At 50.2% G+C, this 16,951-nt stretch overlaps 1 protein-coding gene across 1 annotated transcript in view; it reads left to right on the top strand.

The window, feature by feature from the left end:
- Tacc2 (transforming acidic coiled-coil containing protein 2) overlaps positions 1 to 16,951 on the top strand; it is a 74,560-nt gene that overhangs the window by 52,974 nt on the left and 4,635 nt on the right. Inside the window, exons 9-14 of the mRNA XM_052197157.1 lie at positions 6,648 to 6,791; positions 7,212 to 7,288; positions 9,116 to 9,159; positions 14,934 to 15,094; positions 15,285 to 15,391; positions 15,612 to 15,732. Coding sequence (XP_052053117.1) covers positions 6,648 to 6,791; positions 7,212 to 7,288; positions 9,116 to 9,159; positions 14,934 to 15,094; positions 15,285 to 15,391; positions 15,612 to 15,732 — 654 coding nt within the window. The remainder of the gene's footprint in view (positions 1 to 6,647; positions 6,792 to 7,211; positions 7,289 to 9,115; positions 9,160 to 14,933; positions 15,095 to 15,284; positions 15,392 to 15,611; positions 15,733 to 16,951) is intronic.

Below are 16,951 nucleotides of genomic sequence, written 5' to 3'. Positions count from 1 at the left end.
AAACACAAACACACACCCTGCACATGTGTGGGGATGAGGTAGTGCGGCCAAGCATAGGAGAGTGGGAAAGCCAGCTTATAGCGAAGGGGATTAAAAAGACTTCAAGGGAGGTGGTAGACTAGTTCTATGTAAAACTGGTTGGTTCTGGTTCACCAGGACAAAAGAAGAATCCCCTTTGGGTCATCTTCCTTTCCTACAGATACCCTTTGTCTCTCTGGGGGACAAAGTGATTTATATTTGTGTTTTCTAGAAGATTCCATCCGACTTTACTAAGAGTCAGTAATAAGTAGGAATTGAAAACAGGACTTGCTACAAGACATTGGATGATGAGCTAGACAGGAATAAAGAACCACAGTAGACATCTCAGGTTGTAAGCTGTCACTTCATGCTCCTTTGTCACTATGTTCCAGTACAGACTGGCAGTAGGCAGAGGGGTAGCTTATTCCAGGAGAATACTTTTTCTTTTTCCACAGAAGGGATAGCAGACCATTTGCTTCACAGACCAGAGTGTGTCTGCCCTTGATTTTTGAGTGGCGTGTGACATTGATAGGACATTCAAAGTCTTTTCCACCTGGCTTCTAGGCTTGGGAATGATTCTTAACTGTGTGACATGTGATGACATGTAGCTGGGACCTCACCCTCACGCTACTGGTGAGCTGTGGCTCCAGTCCCACTGTCTGCCCCACCCTGAGTTGTTTGAGCCTTGAATGACTTAGGAAACTCTGCCGAGCCTCAGGTTTTCAGTCTCTGAGATGAGACTCATCAGAGTGAGTTTGCCTGTGGAGGTGAAGACCACACATGCAGCACCTGGACACCTGATGTATGTATACTGATGTGCAGATAGCAAAAGCTGCAGCTAGTCGCCAGCTAGCACAATAAGATGTTCACAGCACCTCTCCTGGGAAAGCTAATTTTCAATTTACAGGTTGGGAAGCAGGCCACGTATCCAGAGTTCACCAACCTGTGGGGACTAGAACAGGGGTCACCAGTGGCCCTGCCTGTCCATCTCCACCCCAGCTCACATTGTAGGCCATTTTCAGAGAAGCTCCCAGCTATGGTCTAGAAACAGAAATCCTAGCTTTGCCCTGTTCCAAGGTCCCACACATGGGATCTTGCTAGCTATATCCCAAATTGAGTCCCCTCCTGAAGACAGGTGGGCACAACGTGGGTGTTCAGACTGGGAACAGTGGCAGGCAGGGCAGGGGTAAAGATACAAACAGAAATCAGTGGTGTCCTTGTTCTTGTTGCCAAAGTGTAAATTTGAGTTGAGTTCCCATGAAAGGGGATTTTCAGGAAAGGACTGTGTTCTCTTCCCACCCCACAACCCACCCCTGCCGGATTTCTTTCTTGAATGTTAAGACAAGTGAATTGCCCAAATCTTGACCTCTGTACGTACGGTGTATTCCTGTCTTGGAGAATATTGAAGCTGAGTTGGCCACATTCTGATGAGTAGTTCAGGCTTAGAACAAGGCTTCCTGGGAGGTGGGTACCCTGTCTCCTTCTAAGAATTTGCCGGAGTTGGCATCCTATCTGTGGCAGCCTCAGAACATGTGTTCTAGTTTTTATTTAGAAAGCAATGCCACACAGACAGAGTATAAGCTACAAGAAGGCACTAGTCACATTCTAATAGGCTCACGTGTGTGCACTGAGGGATATTCTGCCCAAGAAGAGCTAGAGCCCTCATAGGGTGGGAGGTAGCTTGTGTCACTTTTGGAAAATACCTGGTAACCATGGTGCATAGAAGAAAACTAGATGCTCCTGCTATAACCAGCCCACTCCTGGGGGCTCTGTTGACCTCGCTGTGGGGAGCCCCCTTGTGGGCTTCTCTCCTGTGTCTGTGCTTGGTGCCCCCTCTTTGCCTCAGAACCGGAGGAGAGGTGTACAGATAGAACACAGTGCTGCGGGTCCAGGTTTCCTTTTCTGCCCTGGGATCTCAGATGAGGGCGATGGAGCCCCATTTTCCTGGCAGCAACACAGAACCATGGAATCACTTAGGAGAAGGATGCAATTTTGAGAGAATGAAAAATCAGCTGTTCCTAGAGCAGCTTGGGGTGGACAGAGCTGGGTCGGCCTCCACAGAGCTGCAGAGAGAGGTTCTGCGCCCTCCTTCCCAGACTCAGTTAGAAATGGAGCTGGGGCTCTGGCGTTGGGCTGTGGTTTGCTTTCTTTTTAGTTTGTTATCAAGCTTTTGAACCTTTGTTCTTCGAGAAGGTCATATGTGCATACAATGTATTTTGATCCTATTCGGCCTTCCAACTCCTCCTGCATTGCCCCTTTCCCCGTCCCGAAGGTCATGTTCACTACCCCTACCCCCTGCTTTATTACTGAAAGTGTATTTTTTTCATACAGTAACTCCCCGTCCCACTCCCTCAGGACGGTGGCCTTCTTATCCCATTTCCCTCTCCTAACCCCTGCCTGCTTCTGCTGGTGCTGAGTTCTGTGTGTCCCAGGGAGTGAGCCTGAGTAGTCACTCTGCATACACACGGTCCCTGCATACACACCACCCCTGCATGCACGCTGTCCCTGCATACACACGGTCCCTGCATGCACGCTGTCCCTGCATACACACCGTCCCTGCATGCACGCTGTCCCTGCATGCACACCATCCCTGCATACACACGGTCCCTGCATGTATGCTGTCCCTGCATGCACGCTGTCCCTGCATACACACCGCCCCTGCATGCACGCTGTCCCTGCATACACACGGTCCCTGCAAACACACCGCCCTCTCAGTGCAGCAGCCTGAATTCCATACTCAGAGCTCCCATCTCTGGCCTCCCAGCCTATGGGTAGCAGGGTATGTTGGCAAATTCTGCATGCATGACAAGTTGATTTTGATCTCTGGACCTGTTGGCCTTCATCAACCATGCGGACCCGTGATGAAGATGCAAAGATGTGTTCTGGAGACTTAGGTTCCTGACTCTCCCAATAGGAAGCGTTAGGTTGGGAATGGTTCCCACACAGAGGGGAATCCTGTGTGTAATTACCTGGAGAGAGAAACCTGGCTTAGATGAGCAGGTGCCTGAGAGTTGTCCTGAGCTGGAGCAAGAATGGGGGCAGAGTATCTATGTATTCTTGTCAAGCGACACGGCATCATGTCAGGGACGGTGTTTATTATTGATAAGAACCCAGCATTGTTCTTGTTGGGCTTCTCGTGAGCCTCTAGAACCATAACGCCTTCCTTCCACATCTGATGCTGAGTCCACAGTTGAGGCATGTCCCTGGAAGCCACAAGAACAGTCTGAGGAAGAGTGACAGAGTGGGCTTGTTTGCGCTCTAGCTTTGGAATCTCCCGTTGGAGCCTGCGTTATACAGACTGGGAGGCCAGGTCCTGATGGGGGCGGACACAGCTGGTTGGTCTCTGGTACCGATGCCTTCCATAAGGTGTGGGCTCGATTGCCTTACCTGTGCTTGAAATTCCTGGGTTCGGGAACTGTGTGCTTTGGCTGTATAGCATCCTGTCAAGGTCCTTCTCCTGCCTGGATGCTGCCACCTGGCCCAGATACCTCTCAAGGCCCTGAGCCTTACCTTGGTTTTCCTGGTCCCTGTCCTCGCCTGTGGGGCCTTCTCTCATGGCTCCCCACGCCTCAGATCTGAGTTTGCTTCTGACTGCTCTGGGGACAGTGATCTTGTCTTGATCACAATGTCCTATCCATAGTCCCCAAGGCTTAGCAATAAGGAAGGGTCACAAAGAGAAGTGTGGGCCTGAGAGTGTGACCGGAATCCCACTGTGAAGGCCAGCGGGAGGCACACAACTCAGGAGTCTGAGGGGGAGACGGTGGCCTGAGGAACCTCACAGTTTCCAGCTTATAAAGACCAGTAGAGGGTTGAAGGTGGCAGCAAAGGTCTGTACCTTTGGAATTGTGACCATTACACATTTTAGGTAATAGGATTCCGGTGGCCTCTTGGCAGCAAGACTGGGATTGTAAGAAATGAAGCTGGGCTTAAAAATAACTAATCTTAACACATTAGCAAGAGACAAACCTTTTAATTTCAGTTGAAGACATTCATGGCTGAAAGGAAGAGCCAAGGTGTGAATTCTGTTGTTCGTGATCATGTGAGCAGCTGTAGGAAGCAGGGAATGAGGAGGGACTGGAGCTGTTCTCTGATTGAAAAAGCCACGGCGTGGCTGAAGGGTGTAACTGCAGGGTCTGACTCCTTTGCATGCGTTTAGAAAGCCCTCTTGTTTTACAAAGGACATCGGGCAGATCAATCATTTCTGATGTGCTCCTTGGTCATATTTAGCTCCTGCCCTGTGCTGGTGAGAAGTTCATTTTCATTATTAATTTCTTTCTCTCTTGCACTGCAAGGAGCTGCTAATTTACTTTGAGGCTGAATTAAATCTCATTTTGAAAAACTTAGACCTAGCCTCTCTTTAGAAGTACCAGATCAAGTTTAGCAGAGTTTCCAAAATTCTGTTCATTTTGAAATTTTGTTTATTTTTTTCTCAGATTTTTAAAACTTTACCTGCATGCGTATGTGTGTATGCCATGTGTATGTCTGGTGCCCCCAGAGGCCAGAAGAGGGCGTCAGCTCCCCTGGGACTGGAGTGATAAAGTGAGCCAACTTGTAGGTGCTGGGATTTGAACTCATGACCTCTGGAAGACCTGCCAGCGCTCTTGACCACTGAGCCATCTCCTCCGCTACCCCACCCCCCTTTTCAGGAGCACATTTAAAGTGAAATGATTTGGGTTTGTTTGGTCTTCCTTTTTAAGTTCACTTCCTAACTTTGTGTTTGTGAGCTTTTCTAACTATTACAACCATTAAATGGTGATTTCCAGCTCTAATTTTCCTATTACTACCGAGATGTTTTCCCTCAGAGAGGTAGCACTACCAACGATTGCCAAGAGCAAAGGTAAGCCCTCCGTGCAGAGCCTCTGCCCTGCCACCTGGAGGTGCTTTTTCTTCTGAGGGATCAGCAGCCTGCTGTCAGGGGCTGGTAGCTTCTGTTCTACACAGATGTCCTAGAAACGGAGGCTTCCCCAGGACCAGAAACTGGGAAAGATAATCATGGCATCCCATTTGACATGTGACTGGAGCTCTGGCTGACCAGGGCTGTGTGCTTCTGGTTCTGAAGGTGGTTCACTGAAGGTGAGAGTAGGGATTTCAGGACAGGCTTGGGCAGTGAGGTTTGGGTGACCTTGGGTCCCATTTGAGCATAGGTAGTGGCCAGTGAGCTGGGGGAGAGTCAGGCTCAGTGAGGTGAGCTGGGGGATAGGGAGACTCAGTGAGTTGGGGTGACGTACCTATCACTTGAGGGTTAGCTCAGGGTCTCGAGGGGAGGCAGGGACAATGAGACACAGGTTACAGCAGTTTTCTTCTAGGACAACTAAACCGTTGTGTGCACCATGCATGTGAACACTAATAGATCCGAAATGGTCACCTCCAGTCCTATCCATTGCTCTTGTCCCTGCATATTCTAAGTGCTTTAGGCCCTTAGAATATGATTCTGTAGTGAGGTGAGGTAAGGCTGGTCATAAACATTCTGCCCCACCCTTAAGCCCCACCCCTTCCCAGGACCATGGAAGCGTGTCTCTATCTTCACCCTCCTGACTCCTCCCTTTTTGTTTAACTGCTCTGCTCAGTGCTCTTTGTTCTCCCGGTTCTCAGAGGATGGAGCAGTCCTGCTGTGCCCGTCAGACCACTGCTGCCTCCCACTGCAGCTCGAACTGTGGTGCGAGCTTCCTTGGCAGCCATGATAGACAGCACCGAGGTTAATGCATAGGACTGAGGGTGGTCGATTGGATGTTTGGGTTGCCGTGGAAGTAGGCTGACAGCCTGGCCTGCTAGTTAGTTGATGGTGCTCCTAACACTGCGTTTCAATTGTTACAAGTTGCTTAATGTTCTGTGAAATGGAAGAAAAGCCATGTTCCCCTCCTCGTCTCTCTGAGGCTAGAAACTGAACCCTGCAGAACACGAGAGAGCTGCAGACAGTTGTCAGTTGGGTTGGGCCAGACAGCACAGCCTTTGCTGAAGGCCTCTCATCAGGGAGAGTAGATAGATTCTGTCGTTGGTTCCAGGCTTCCCCCTTTGCTGTTTAATAGCAGACCTAATGGCGGCACACACTCAAATCCAGACAGAGCTGACAAGGTTGACAAGAGAAGGCTTTAGATTTTGTGCGGATCACATCCTTTTAAATGGAGCCGGAGGAGCACAACCCAATTTGGCAGTGGTCACTTGTACAAAAAAGATCTAATCTTCGGCTATTGAAAACTAGGCGGTGTAGAGCAGCCTTCAGTGCCCTCCCTCATCAAGGCTCTATTTTGGACGTGGGGCCGGCAGAATCCTGACTGCTCTCTGCTTACACTGCCTAGCTGGCTCGACGTCTAATAAATGGCGGTGATAAGCAGGTCACAGACATGCTGGGCCCACGGGGGTTCCTGGTCACAGAGGCTGTCACCTCCTCAGTCCCTTCATGTGCCTGCACACACACAGTCCGAAAGCCTCCCTTCCCTTGGACCTGGCATTGCTCTCATCCATGAGTCTTTGCATTTTCTCATAGTTTCAATGTTCTTTGTTTCAAAACCGTGCAGCTGAGCGGGTGAATGCAGCCCTCGAGGCCACGCGTGCAGCCTTGTGTGTCGTGCCATTAGTGGTAACTGTCCTCTTCTCTCTCTGTCTCTCTTTAATGAACAAACATTCCACAGAGGGAAGCTGCTCACCCATCAGATGTCTCCATCTCCAAAACTGCCTTGTACTCCCGCATCGGGCCCACCGAGGTGGAGAAAGCCCCGGGCCTTCTGTTCCAGCAATCAGACCTGGACTCGGCCCTTCAAGTTGCCAGAGCAGAGGTATGAGATCTGTGGTGTATGGAAGGCCATGTTCTTGACACCCGGATAGGATCCCAGTCTGCAGTATCAAAACTGTATTTACCTGTGAAGCTGGTGTCTTTGGAGATGGACTGTCTAATCAATACTGCAGGCTAGATAAGCAACACCCCGTGAGCTCTAATCTGCCTAGTCACCATGCTAACAGGCATGGCCTCTTTGCTGTAGAAGTGACACTTTGTTGCTCCCCAGGGGGCCTCAGGGGCAGGGTTGGGGGGGGATATCTTGATTTCTCCTGCTTGGGGAAATTCTCTGGATGGAATCTTGCTTTTATGTGAGAAATGTTTTTCATCTTGTGTGTGTATGTGATGCACCCTGACTTTGGTCAGAACAGAATGAATGCACTCATTTGGGAATCTGCCTTTCTTCTCTCCCCGACCTTAGGTCATCGCCAAGGAGAGAGAAGTCTCGGAGTGGAGGGATAAATATGAAGAAAGCCGGCGGGAAGTGGTGGAAATGAGGTCAGTAGGGTGCAGCCTTCCTGCTGCTCAGAAGCCCTGCTTTCTCACCTCATGGCGGTTCCTGCTGAGGCGCCCCACCCCAAGTAGTGCCTTCCATAGAAGAAGTTCACTTTTCTCTATTACGCACGGCTAGTATTTTTGCATAGGTGGTTTGTAAGATATTTCCTTTTTTAATTTTAAAAATATTTTCATTGTTCTTAATGATGTGTGGGGTTTGTACACATAAATGCAGATGCCATTGGAAGCTACGGGCACCCTCCCCAACCCCCATCCCCGAGCTAGAGTGTGGTTGAGGACCACCCAGCGTGGGTTCTGGGTCTTCTGGAACAACACAAGTTCTAACTGCTGAGGTGTCTCTTCATCTCCTACAAGTGTTTTTAGAGTAACACAGTGCATGAGTTAAAGAATCCAGTCAAATGGGTGTGTCCTTTGTCCCACTCACCCCCCAACTCCATCATGCTTGCATTCCTGTGTACATTTGTAGTAGGAAACAGAACACCTAGATGACCACGGCCTGTTTTCTAGGCCACCAGCACATCTTCCCGAAAGCACTGTTCTAGCTCTTCCTGGTCCTTTCTACTTCCTGATATTGCTACTTCCTTCCGTCACTTTCTGGGTGACTGGATTGAATGGACAGAGACCCTGTATCTTCAGAGGACTGCTCTTGCAGAAGGATGCTCGACCCCTTGTCATTCACCTGGGGGAGTTGTCAAGCAGTACTGAGACACATCTTTATTCCAGTACTTGGGAGGCAGAAGCAAGCAGATCTCTGTGAGGTTGGGGCTGGCCTGATACATACATACATATGTATATATGTGTGTGTGTGTGTGTGTGTGTGTGTATATATGTATATATGTGTGTGTATATAAATATATGTATATATGTATATATGTATATACACACATATACACACACACACACACACACACACACACACACACACATATATATGTATATATATGGAGAGTTCCAGGTCAGTCAAAGCTATATAGTGAGACCCTGTCTCACAAATCTCCCAAAAAATAATATATATTTTTTTAGTTTAGAAATACAAGGGAAGGAGCTGGAGACATGGCTCAGTGCTTAAGAGCACTGGTTGCCCTCCCAAAGAACCTGGGTTCAATTTCTAGCACCTATATGGCAGCTCACAACTGCCTATAACTCCAATTCCAGGGGATCCAAAATCCTCATGCAAATACACATGTAGTCGAAACACCAATGCACATAAAAAATAAATAAATGCATAAATAAACAATAAATAAATACATCATTAAAACTTCAAGGGGGTAAGAAGTAGCCTCGGACTTTGAGGAACCATCTCCTCTGTCAGAGGAGACTAGTTCGTTTTCTGAGGCTTTGGAAGCAGATACAGAGAGACTGTTAGGGAACTCTGAGAGCAATCAAGAAAAGCTGGAGAAGAAAACACTTGAATGAGACCTTGAGAAACAGATTCTGGGCTGCAGGTCTAGGAGGAGGGAGCAAGCAAAAGCCCTAGGCTACACTTGGACCGAGAGCGGAGAGCAGGGAGGACACTGTGCACAGTGAGCCGCCATGTCCAGGAGGAGCGGGTTCAAAAGTGCTGAGCCCATGAGAGCAGGGAGAGCGAGGGGTGCCGCGCTGGCCTGTTGGCTGCCATAGTGGGCTTCCTGTTCCAGGAGAAGGAGCCTGCTGCTGCTGAGCTCAGGATGAGTGCCGAGGGTGTGAGCCCGACACTGGCGAGCCAGATTGGCGCTGTTGCCCGCTCACCGGTTACCTGCCCAGCTGGTGGGGCGGTGATTTAGCCCCATCCTGTTACTGTAGCTCAGTGTGCCTTTGCCTCTCTTCCAGGAAAATCGTGGCTGAATATGAGAAGACCATCGCACAGATGATCGGTGGGTGTCACGACTGGAGTGCTCAGGCTCAAACTGTGGGGAGTTGGTGGGGGAGAATAGGGGTGGGTCGAGCCGCAAGGCTCAGAGCCAGTTCCTCTAAGAGCTGTGAGTCCCTTGGCAGGGACCACCGCAGGTGCACTTGTGGCTGTACCCTGAGGGTAGCCTGGAGAATGTCCTTCACAGTTACCCAGGTCTCCACTGTCCTCACTTACCCAGCCGGGCCCTCCAGCGAGTTGGGAAGGAGTCTGAGTCTGGCCGTTAGGTTGTGTGAGAGCTTTGGATTTTGCTTGCAGGAAGCATAGAATTAAAACCCCTAAACCCCAATTTAGTTTAGAGGCAATGATTAAATACTCATACACATGGGTTTAGGGCCAGGATGAAACCTGTGGCAACTCCCTACCCAATACCTTCCTCTTGTGGCTGGCAGACCCTAGGAGCCTGTCCCAGCTCTCCCTGAGATGTGACACCTCCGTCAGAACACTGCCTCCCTGACAGTCAGAGCTGACAGATTGCTTAGGTATGCAATGAAAGACGGCCCTATATTAGCAAATGACACACAATAACCTACGTACCTTCTTCCCTCCCTCTTTCCCTCCCTCCTTCCCTCCCTCCTTCCTTCCTTCCTTCCTTCCTTCCACCTTTCCTCCTTCCCTTCTTTCCCTCCTTCCCTTCCTCCCTCCCTTCCTCTCTTCTCTCCCTCCCTCCCTTTCTTCCTCCCTTCCTTCCTTCTTTCCTTCCTTCCTTCCTTCCTTCCTTCCTTCCTTCCTTCCTTCCTTCCTTCTTTCCTCCCTCCCTTCCTGCCTGCCTCCCTCCCTCCCTTCCTGCCTGCCTCCCTCCCTCCTTTCCTCTCTCCCTCTCTTCCTCCTGTTACTATCTATCCCTCCATCTATCCCTCCCGACCGTCCTTTTCTATAATGAGAAACAGTCTTGGAGATATTCCAAGACCAGGTTTTTATAGTCTTGGGGAATTGGTCTTCATGGTTGATTTATGTCTGACTATGTGTTTATTTGCTTAGGTTCATGATAATCAGTTTTAAAAATAATTTTTCCCACCTAAGGATTTGTGGGGTAAACATACAAATTTACGTGCTGAGCCTGGATCTGCACAAGTGTATCGAGCCCTGTAGCAAATGTTTGGCTCTTTGAGTCCCACTGTCTGTAGCTCACCCCAAGATAAACAGCCTGGTGGCCTTTGCAGTAGTAGGAGGGCCAGTGGTTGAATGGCTGGCCCTCTCAGGAGCGTTAATTGTGGCTTACATTCCTGAGGACTGGTTTACCTCAACACGCTCAGCCACACTGACCCATGGAGACGTATCACATCAGAGCCAAATGCAGAAGCTTATATCCATAAGATATAAAAGATTAACACGCCGTGAATTCTGAGAGCTGGCGAAAGAACTGGAGAGGAAACACGCTTCTCTCAGTGTGGAAACGGTTGCCTCCTGGTGTCTTGGGATATGACGCTAGCAGATGCTGGTGTGGTGTTGAGGGAGAAAGGCCTGAGGGAAGGCTGCCACAGCCAGCTTGTAGCACACAGCTACAAGCAAGAGAAGCAAGAGTTGCCCCTGGTGTGCTCTAAGCATGAGGCCTCTCTGGTTGACCTCTCAGGGGAGCCTGCCATTATGGTGATACAGAAGGTTCTAGATGCTGGTTCCTGCAGCTGACAGCAGTTGGAACATGAATGTTCCAACTTCCTCTTGTCTCCTCTTGGACAGTCAAGAGGAGTGGGTATCAGAGGCATGGTGCATTTCTTACTTGGATTCTGAACAGTTTTTTGTGCACAAGAGAACTCCCAGGATGGCTCAGTGAGACTCCTACAACAGCCCCAGCTGAGCGCATCATTATTTGGATAACAATCCTTCTGTGTGTATAGTCACGAGCCTTACTCACCAGCCTCTTTCTCGTCTACTTTTCCAAAGCTTTTCTAACCCAGAAAAACTGTATGTCAGTTGCTGTGGAGAGTCACTGGGTGAGGCCACAAGACAGTTCAGGGTCCGAGTAGACAACCTGTGACATGGACCTGCCTTGTCTCATAGGAAAGTGTGTCTCTTCACCTATAGAAACAAGCCCATGGGCCTCCTGGATTCCCAGTTTCCATCCGGTTTCATTCCACCTGTCCAGCAAGGAGAATCCGGGCTGGAGAGCCTGACAGCTTAGGACCAGAGAGAATGGGGGTGTGTCCGGAGGGAGAGCCTGGTTTCTCAGACCCCGGCTAGGTAGCTCTTCCTCAGGTGGCTTCGGGTGTTCCCCGCCTCCTCCTTCCTTCTCAGCAGCTCCTCAGAAGAAAGCAGGAACCCTGCGCTTTCTGCCTTCCAGATTGTTGTGATTTTTTTTTTTTTTTTTGGTTTGTTTTGTTTCCGCTTTTCTAACAACTGCCCTGATTCTCTGTTTTGCTTCCATTTTTCTGTTGCTCTTTGCCCTTTGCTTGCAAAACAAACAGGCAAGCCTGGTAAGTAAACGCTCCCCACCCCCACCCCATCTGACAGCTGCCCGTTGTAACCCCGTGCTTGTATTTTGTTTTTCTGCCTTGGTTATTTTTGCCTTTGTGGACGCTGCTTTCCCCCTTCTGATTTAATAGTGGCTTGCCTGCAAACGCCAGAAAGCCCTGTCAGGTTTTCGAGTCCGGTGGTGTGTCGTGTCTGGGGTCTGAGGCTGATTTCCTGAGTTTAAGAGCCTAGCTTTGTTGGTCACAAGTAAGAAGATTTTGTGCAGACTTGCCACTGCCTGGCTCTCCCGGGAACCGGGCAATTCTATTTTTAAAAGTGACAAGAGGAAAGCTTGGGCTAGGTGACATCTTAGAGGCAGGAAATCAGATGGACTCTGTTTGATAAATGGCTCCCTCAGCCTGTCTGGTGAAGTGTATACGTGACCACAGATCAGCCCAGAATGTACACTGTATGGCATGCTGGGAACAAAGGAAATGGGGAAAGTTCGGTCAGTAACATCTAGTGGAACTTGCCAATGCCCCCTCCTTTAGGAGAGCAGGTAGAGCAAGTAGATTACTTGTATTAAAACGATCTCTATTTGAAAGGCAGTACTTCCTGAGTCCTTGTGATTGTCCCACTGGGTCCGGGGTGATGGTAAGAGCTGCTTCTGTGGGCAGTGATGCTGTTGATGATGGGTCAGATTCCAGGCTGTCCCCAAGTGCCGAGAGCTTTGTATTCATTCATTCTCTCTCTCTCTCTCTCTCTCTCTCTCTCTCTCTCTCTCTTTCTCTCTCTTTAACCTCCCCAAGTGCTATGGTCTAGAAGCACTGCTGTCCCCTGGTTCTGGGTAGGAGACACAGTGAGCTTAAGAACACTGCCCAAGGTCACACGCCAGACAAGTTTGAGAGTTGGGATTCCAAGCTGGCCTGTCAGACTCCAGAGCCACTGCCCTTGGTGGCTTCTGGCTGCTGCTGAGAAAACTCAGAACCCTGGGACCATGGAGGCTGGATGGAGGGACGTTAGGCATCTCCTAGGCCGGTGGTTTCCAGGCAGCTCTCTGGGTCGGTTATATCTGAAGACCAGGGAGCTTGTTACTTGTGTAGATTCCCCACTGCTGAGTCAGAAAGTGGAAGAACCCATGACTGTTCGAGTAGCCCTCAGCTGGGTCTAATGCACGCTCACAGTTGACAGCACCTTGGGACCACAAAATTTCGGGACTTTTACACATGTCTCTGTCAGACTTGGGAGTAAAATTCAGGCTGTGACCCCACCTTGCCACCCAGCAGTAATAGGTTGAACTTAAGGCACAGCAAGAGGGTGGTCTATCAGAAGACGGAAGGAAAAACAGCCCAGATCAAAATCTCTGGCTGTCCCAGTGGGAACTGTCCATTGCTAGGGAAGAATGTGGTCATGGCTGTGCTTCTGTCTTTGGGGCCGAGCCTGGGTTGTGCTGTTCCCTCAGTGAACAAATGACTTCTCTGCTCAAACCCTCTTTTACCTTCTGTAACATGGGGACAGGAAAACCTTGTATGGGTCACTGCAGGGCCACCCTTGTTCCTACAGTGCATGGATCACATGACCGACCCACTTGCATGGAGGGGGTTTGTGTGCCCAGAGCAGAGCAGCAAACCAGACTGACCCCCTGCCAGCCTGGAGAGCGACCTGGTTTCTGTTGTTGTTGCTTTCCCCAAACATCTACCAGACTCAACCGATGGGAAGAGTTTGATGTTTGCTAAACAGTTTCAGAACAGTCTGTCCACCATGGTGGTGAGGGCCTGCAGTTCGTAGTTTGACAGGTAGGAAACAGAAAAAAGAGAAACTGGAAGAAGCTAGAACAAGATCAGCCCTGAAGGGCTTGTTCCCAGAGACCTCCTTCCAGCCAGCTCCCACCCCCTCCTCTCTGCCACCTCTCAGTGACACCATCATAATGTGGATGAGTTTACATGGGCAGAGTCCTCATGACCTAACCACCCTGAAGCTACCCTCAGAAGCACACCCAATGTACGCTGTCCTAATCTACACCTTTCTGAGTCCGATCAGCCTGGCAAAATTACCATCCTAGGAGCGGCGTGGCAGCAGGAAACCTGCTTTCCAAGCCTGGGATGGGGAGACCTGGAGTATAACAGAACTAGAACCCACAAGTGGCCCAATGCATGAGTGCACACACACATGCACACACACACACACATGCACGCATGCATGCACACGAACGAGCACGCTCGCACGCTTATTCTTTCCCATGACAAATGGAGAGGAAGTGATGGGGGGTCAGAGACGAGTAACTTCGGGGTTTAAGGGCTCCCGAGTACTGGAGCAGGGGCTGTCAGGGCCGGAATAAGCATGCGGGTGCAGCCTGGGTTTTATTCTCAATACAAGAGGAGGTCTCTGCAGGCACAGTGAGCAGAGACTGACTTGCAGTTGAGGTTGGCGGCTGTCATTGCTGTCTCTGTTGTTAGAAATCCCAAATGTGATTTCCCTCACAGTAACCAGCTCTAAGCCAGTCCTGGGCAATAGATAGCACCCTCCCATGTGACCTGGGGGTGACAGAGAGCTGATGGGCTACATACTTTCCCCAGGAACTCTTGGTCCTGGGGATGGGAGCTAGGAGATGCCATTTATTCCACTGTCACTAGGAGAGGCAAGGGTCCCTAGCTACCCTATCAGCGACCAGCCTAGAGGGTGGTACCTGGGCACTGGGGGGGCTGTATTTGTGTCAGAGACAGTTGGTCCCATGGTGCAGAGACATCTGAGTTTAGTGTGGGATGGGAGGGGATCAGAGACTTGGGCAAGAGCAGAGCTATTGCTCTGGCTAGTACCTGCACTCTAAACTAGGCCCAAATGAAACTGTACTGCCTTGCTGAGAAATGAGCTTTGCTGGTTGTGGTTCTTTCTATAGCCAAGAAGTCAGCATTGTTGTGAACAGAAGTTCGGGAATGCTTTAGGGATACAGAAACCTCTTTCTCTTAGTGACTAGTCTATCTTGATACCATTTCGAAAGAGTCACCCATCACCTAGGGCCCTGGCCACAGCACCCTTTAATCTCACCTTCCCAGAAAATACAGCAGTAATTTTTTTTCTTTCTGACCCAGTGTGGATCCACTTAGAGAAGGAGACCCATAGCGTCTCCAGGGTAGATGTGTAAGGGCTGCATTGATCAGGTTAAAGTTCACTTCTCCCCAACATGATACACCATGGCCCCAGATCTATGGTATCAGGTCCGGGGGGTGGGGGGGCTCATGGATTCATTCCAAGGAAACTCTTGAGTTGTCCTCAAGGCCTAGGCTGGCCCCTGTAGATCTAGTTGGGATTGAATGGGCTCCATTGTCTGCCTCCTGTCTCTCCTGCCAGAGGACGAACAGAGAGAGAAATCCATCTCCCACCAGACTGTGCAGCAGCTGGTCCTGGAGAAGGAGCAGGCCCTGGCTGACCTGAACTCTGTCGAGAAGTCTCTGGCTGACCTCTTCAGGAGATATGAGAAGATGAAGGAGGTCCTGGAAGGTTTTCGGAAGGTGTGTCTGTGGAGCCGGAGGCCAGGCGGGGGCTGGAGAGGCAGCAGCAGGTTTTGAGAGGAGGGGAGGGGGCCAGCTGTGGGGCAAGAGTTCAGGAAGTCCATCTTGAGCCGATGTGAGCAGGAGCTGAGGCGTCGGTTGTCTGTTCCGAATGCTCTCTTGAGCCCTTCCTGTGGCCCTGTCATGACAGAATGAAGAGGTGCTGAAGAAATGTGCACAGGAGTACCTCTCCCGAGTGAAGAAAGAGGAACAGAGGTACCAGGCTCTGAAGGTGCACGCAGAAGAGAAACTGGACAGGTAACTCACCGCTCAGCTGGGCCGGGAGCTCCAGCAGCTCTCAGATGTTGGCTTGCAAAGTGTGGCTGATGGTTATGACTTGGGCTAAGATGGCACTCAGCCACCACCTGCTGACTGAAGTGCAGGACTATAGTATAATGTCAGGGTTGGGGCATCCAAATCAGAGGTGGGAAGAGGGAGCTGTCCCTGCAGCCCACCACCATCCTCCTTGTTCCCACAGAGCCAATGCAGAGATCGCCCAGGTTCGAGGCAAGGCCCAGCAGGAGCAAGCGGCCTACCAGGCTAGCCTGAGGAAGGAGCAGCTTCGAGTGGATGCTCTAGAAAGAACGCTGGAGCAGAAGGTGAGAGGGTGAGGGTGAGGGTCGGGCACCCAGGGCTGCAAGGCCTCTCTCTGGAGGGTGATGGAGGCTGGTGGGCTGGAAGGCCGTCTCTGGAACAAAGCCAGGGCAGCTTCTGTCTAAGCTCGTGCCTGGGACCATACCCACGGTAGTTCCGGTTTGCCATTTTGTTGTTTATGTTTTCCTCTCTTCTTATCCTGGAATCACAGCCTGCACAGCAATTTTCCACTTTTCATTCCTCCACAACATTATTTGTCAGATATTTGTTAAACACTGTTTTAGTTTGGATTTTACTACTGTGAACAGACACCATGACTAAGGCAACTCTTTCATTTTTTTTTTTTTATTAGATATATTCTTTCTTTACATTTCAAATATTGTCCCCTTTTCTGGTTTCTCCCCCCCAGCCCTGAAAGTCTCATAAGCCATCTCCCCTCACCCTGTTCCCCAACCAACCCCCTCCCGCTTCCCTGTCCCAGCATTCCCCACACTGCAGCATCGAGCCTTTCCAAGACCAAGGGCCTCTCCTCCCTTTGATGTCCAACAAGGCCATCCTCTGCTGCCTATGTGTCTGGAGCCATGGGTAACTCCATGTGCACTCTCTGGTTGATGGTTTTGTCCCTGGGAGCTCTGGAGGTACTGGGTGGGTCATATTATTGTTCTTCTTATGGTGCTGCAAACCCCTTCATCTCCTTGGATCCCAAGGCAACTCTTATAAGGACCACATTTAACTGGGGATGGCTTACAGGTTCAGAGGTTCAGTCCATTATCATCAAGGCAGGAACATGGCAGCTTCCAGGCAGGCATGTGCAGAAGGAGCTGAGAGTTCTACATCTTCATCTAAAGGCTACTAGAAGAATACTGACTTCCATGCAGCTAGGATGAGGGTCTTAAAGCCCATGCCCACAGTGACACACCTATTCCAGCAAGGCCACACCTACTCCAATAGGGCCTCACCTTCTAATGTGCCACTCCCTTGGCTGAGTGTATATAAACCATCACAACTACTGACATGCCAGACATTGTCCTCAAATCTTCCAACTCTCATTCTTACTGGAGAGTGGGTGGGGAACCCGCCAGGCCTCTGACAGAAGATGGGCTGTGGCCGAGCCAGGCACATTCAGATGTCCTCCAGGTGTGTGACCAGTGGGTGAAGCCCCGGAGGTCACTCATTCTGTGCCTAGGTTTCCTGGTTTCCAGTGTGGCGCTTACCCTACTATGC

The sequence above is a fragment of the Apodemus sylvaticus genome, chromosome 1 (genome assembly GCF_947179515.1).
Source record: "Apodemus sylvaticus chromosome 1, mApoSyl1.1, whole genome shotgun sequence".
NCBI lineage: Eukaryota > Metazoa > Chordata > Mammalia > Rodentia > Muridae > Apodemus > Apodemus sylvaticus.
This window is presented reverse-complemented; position numbering and strand designations above follow the sequence as displayed.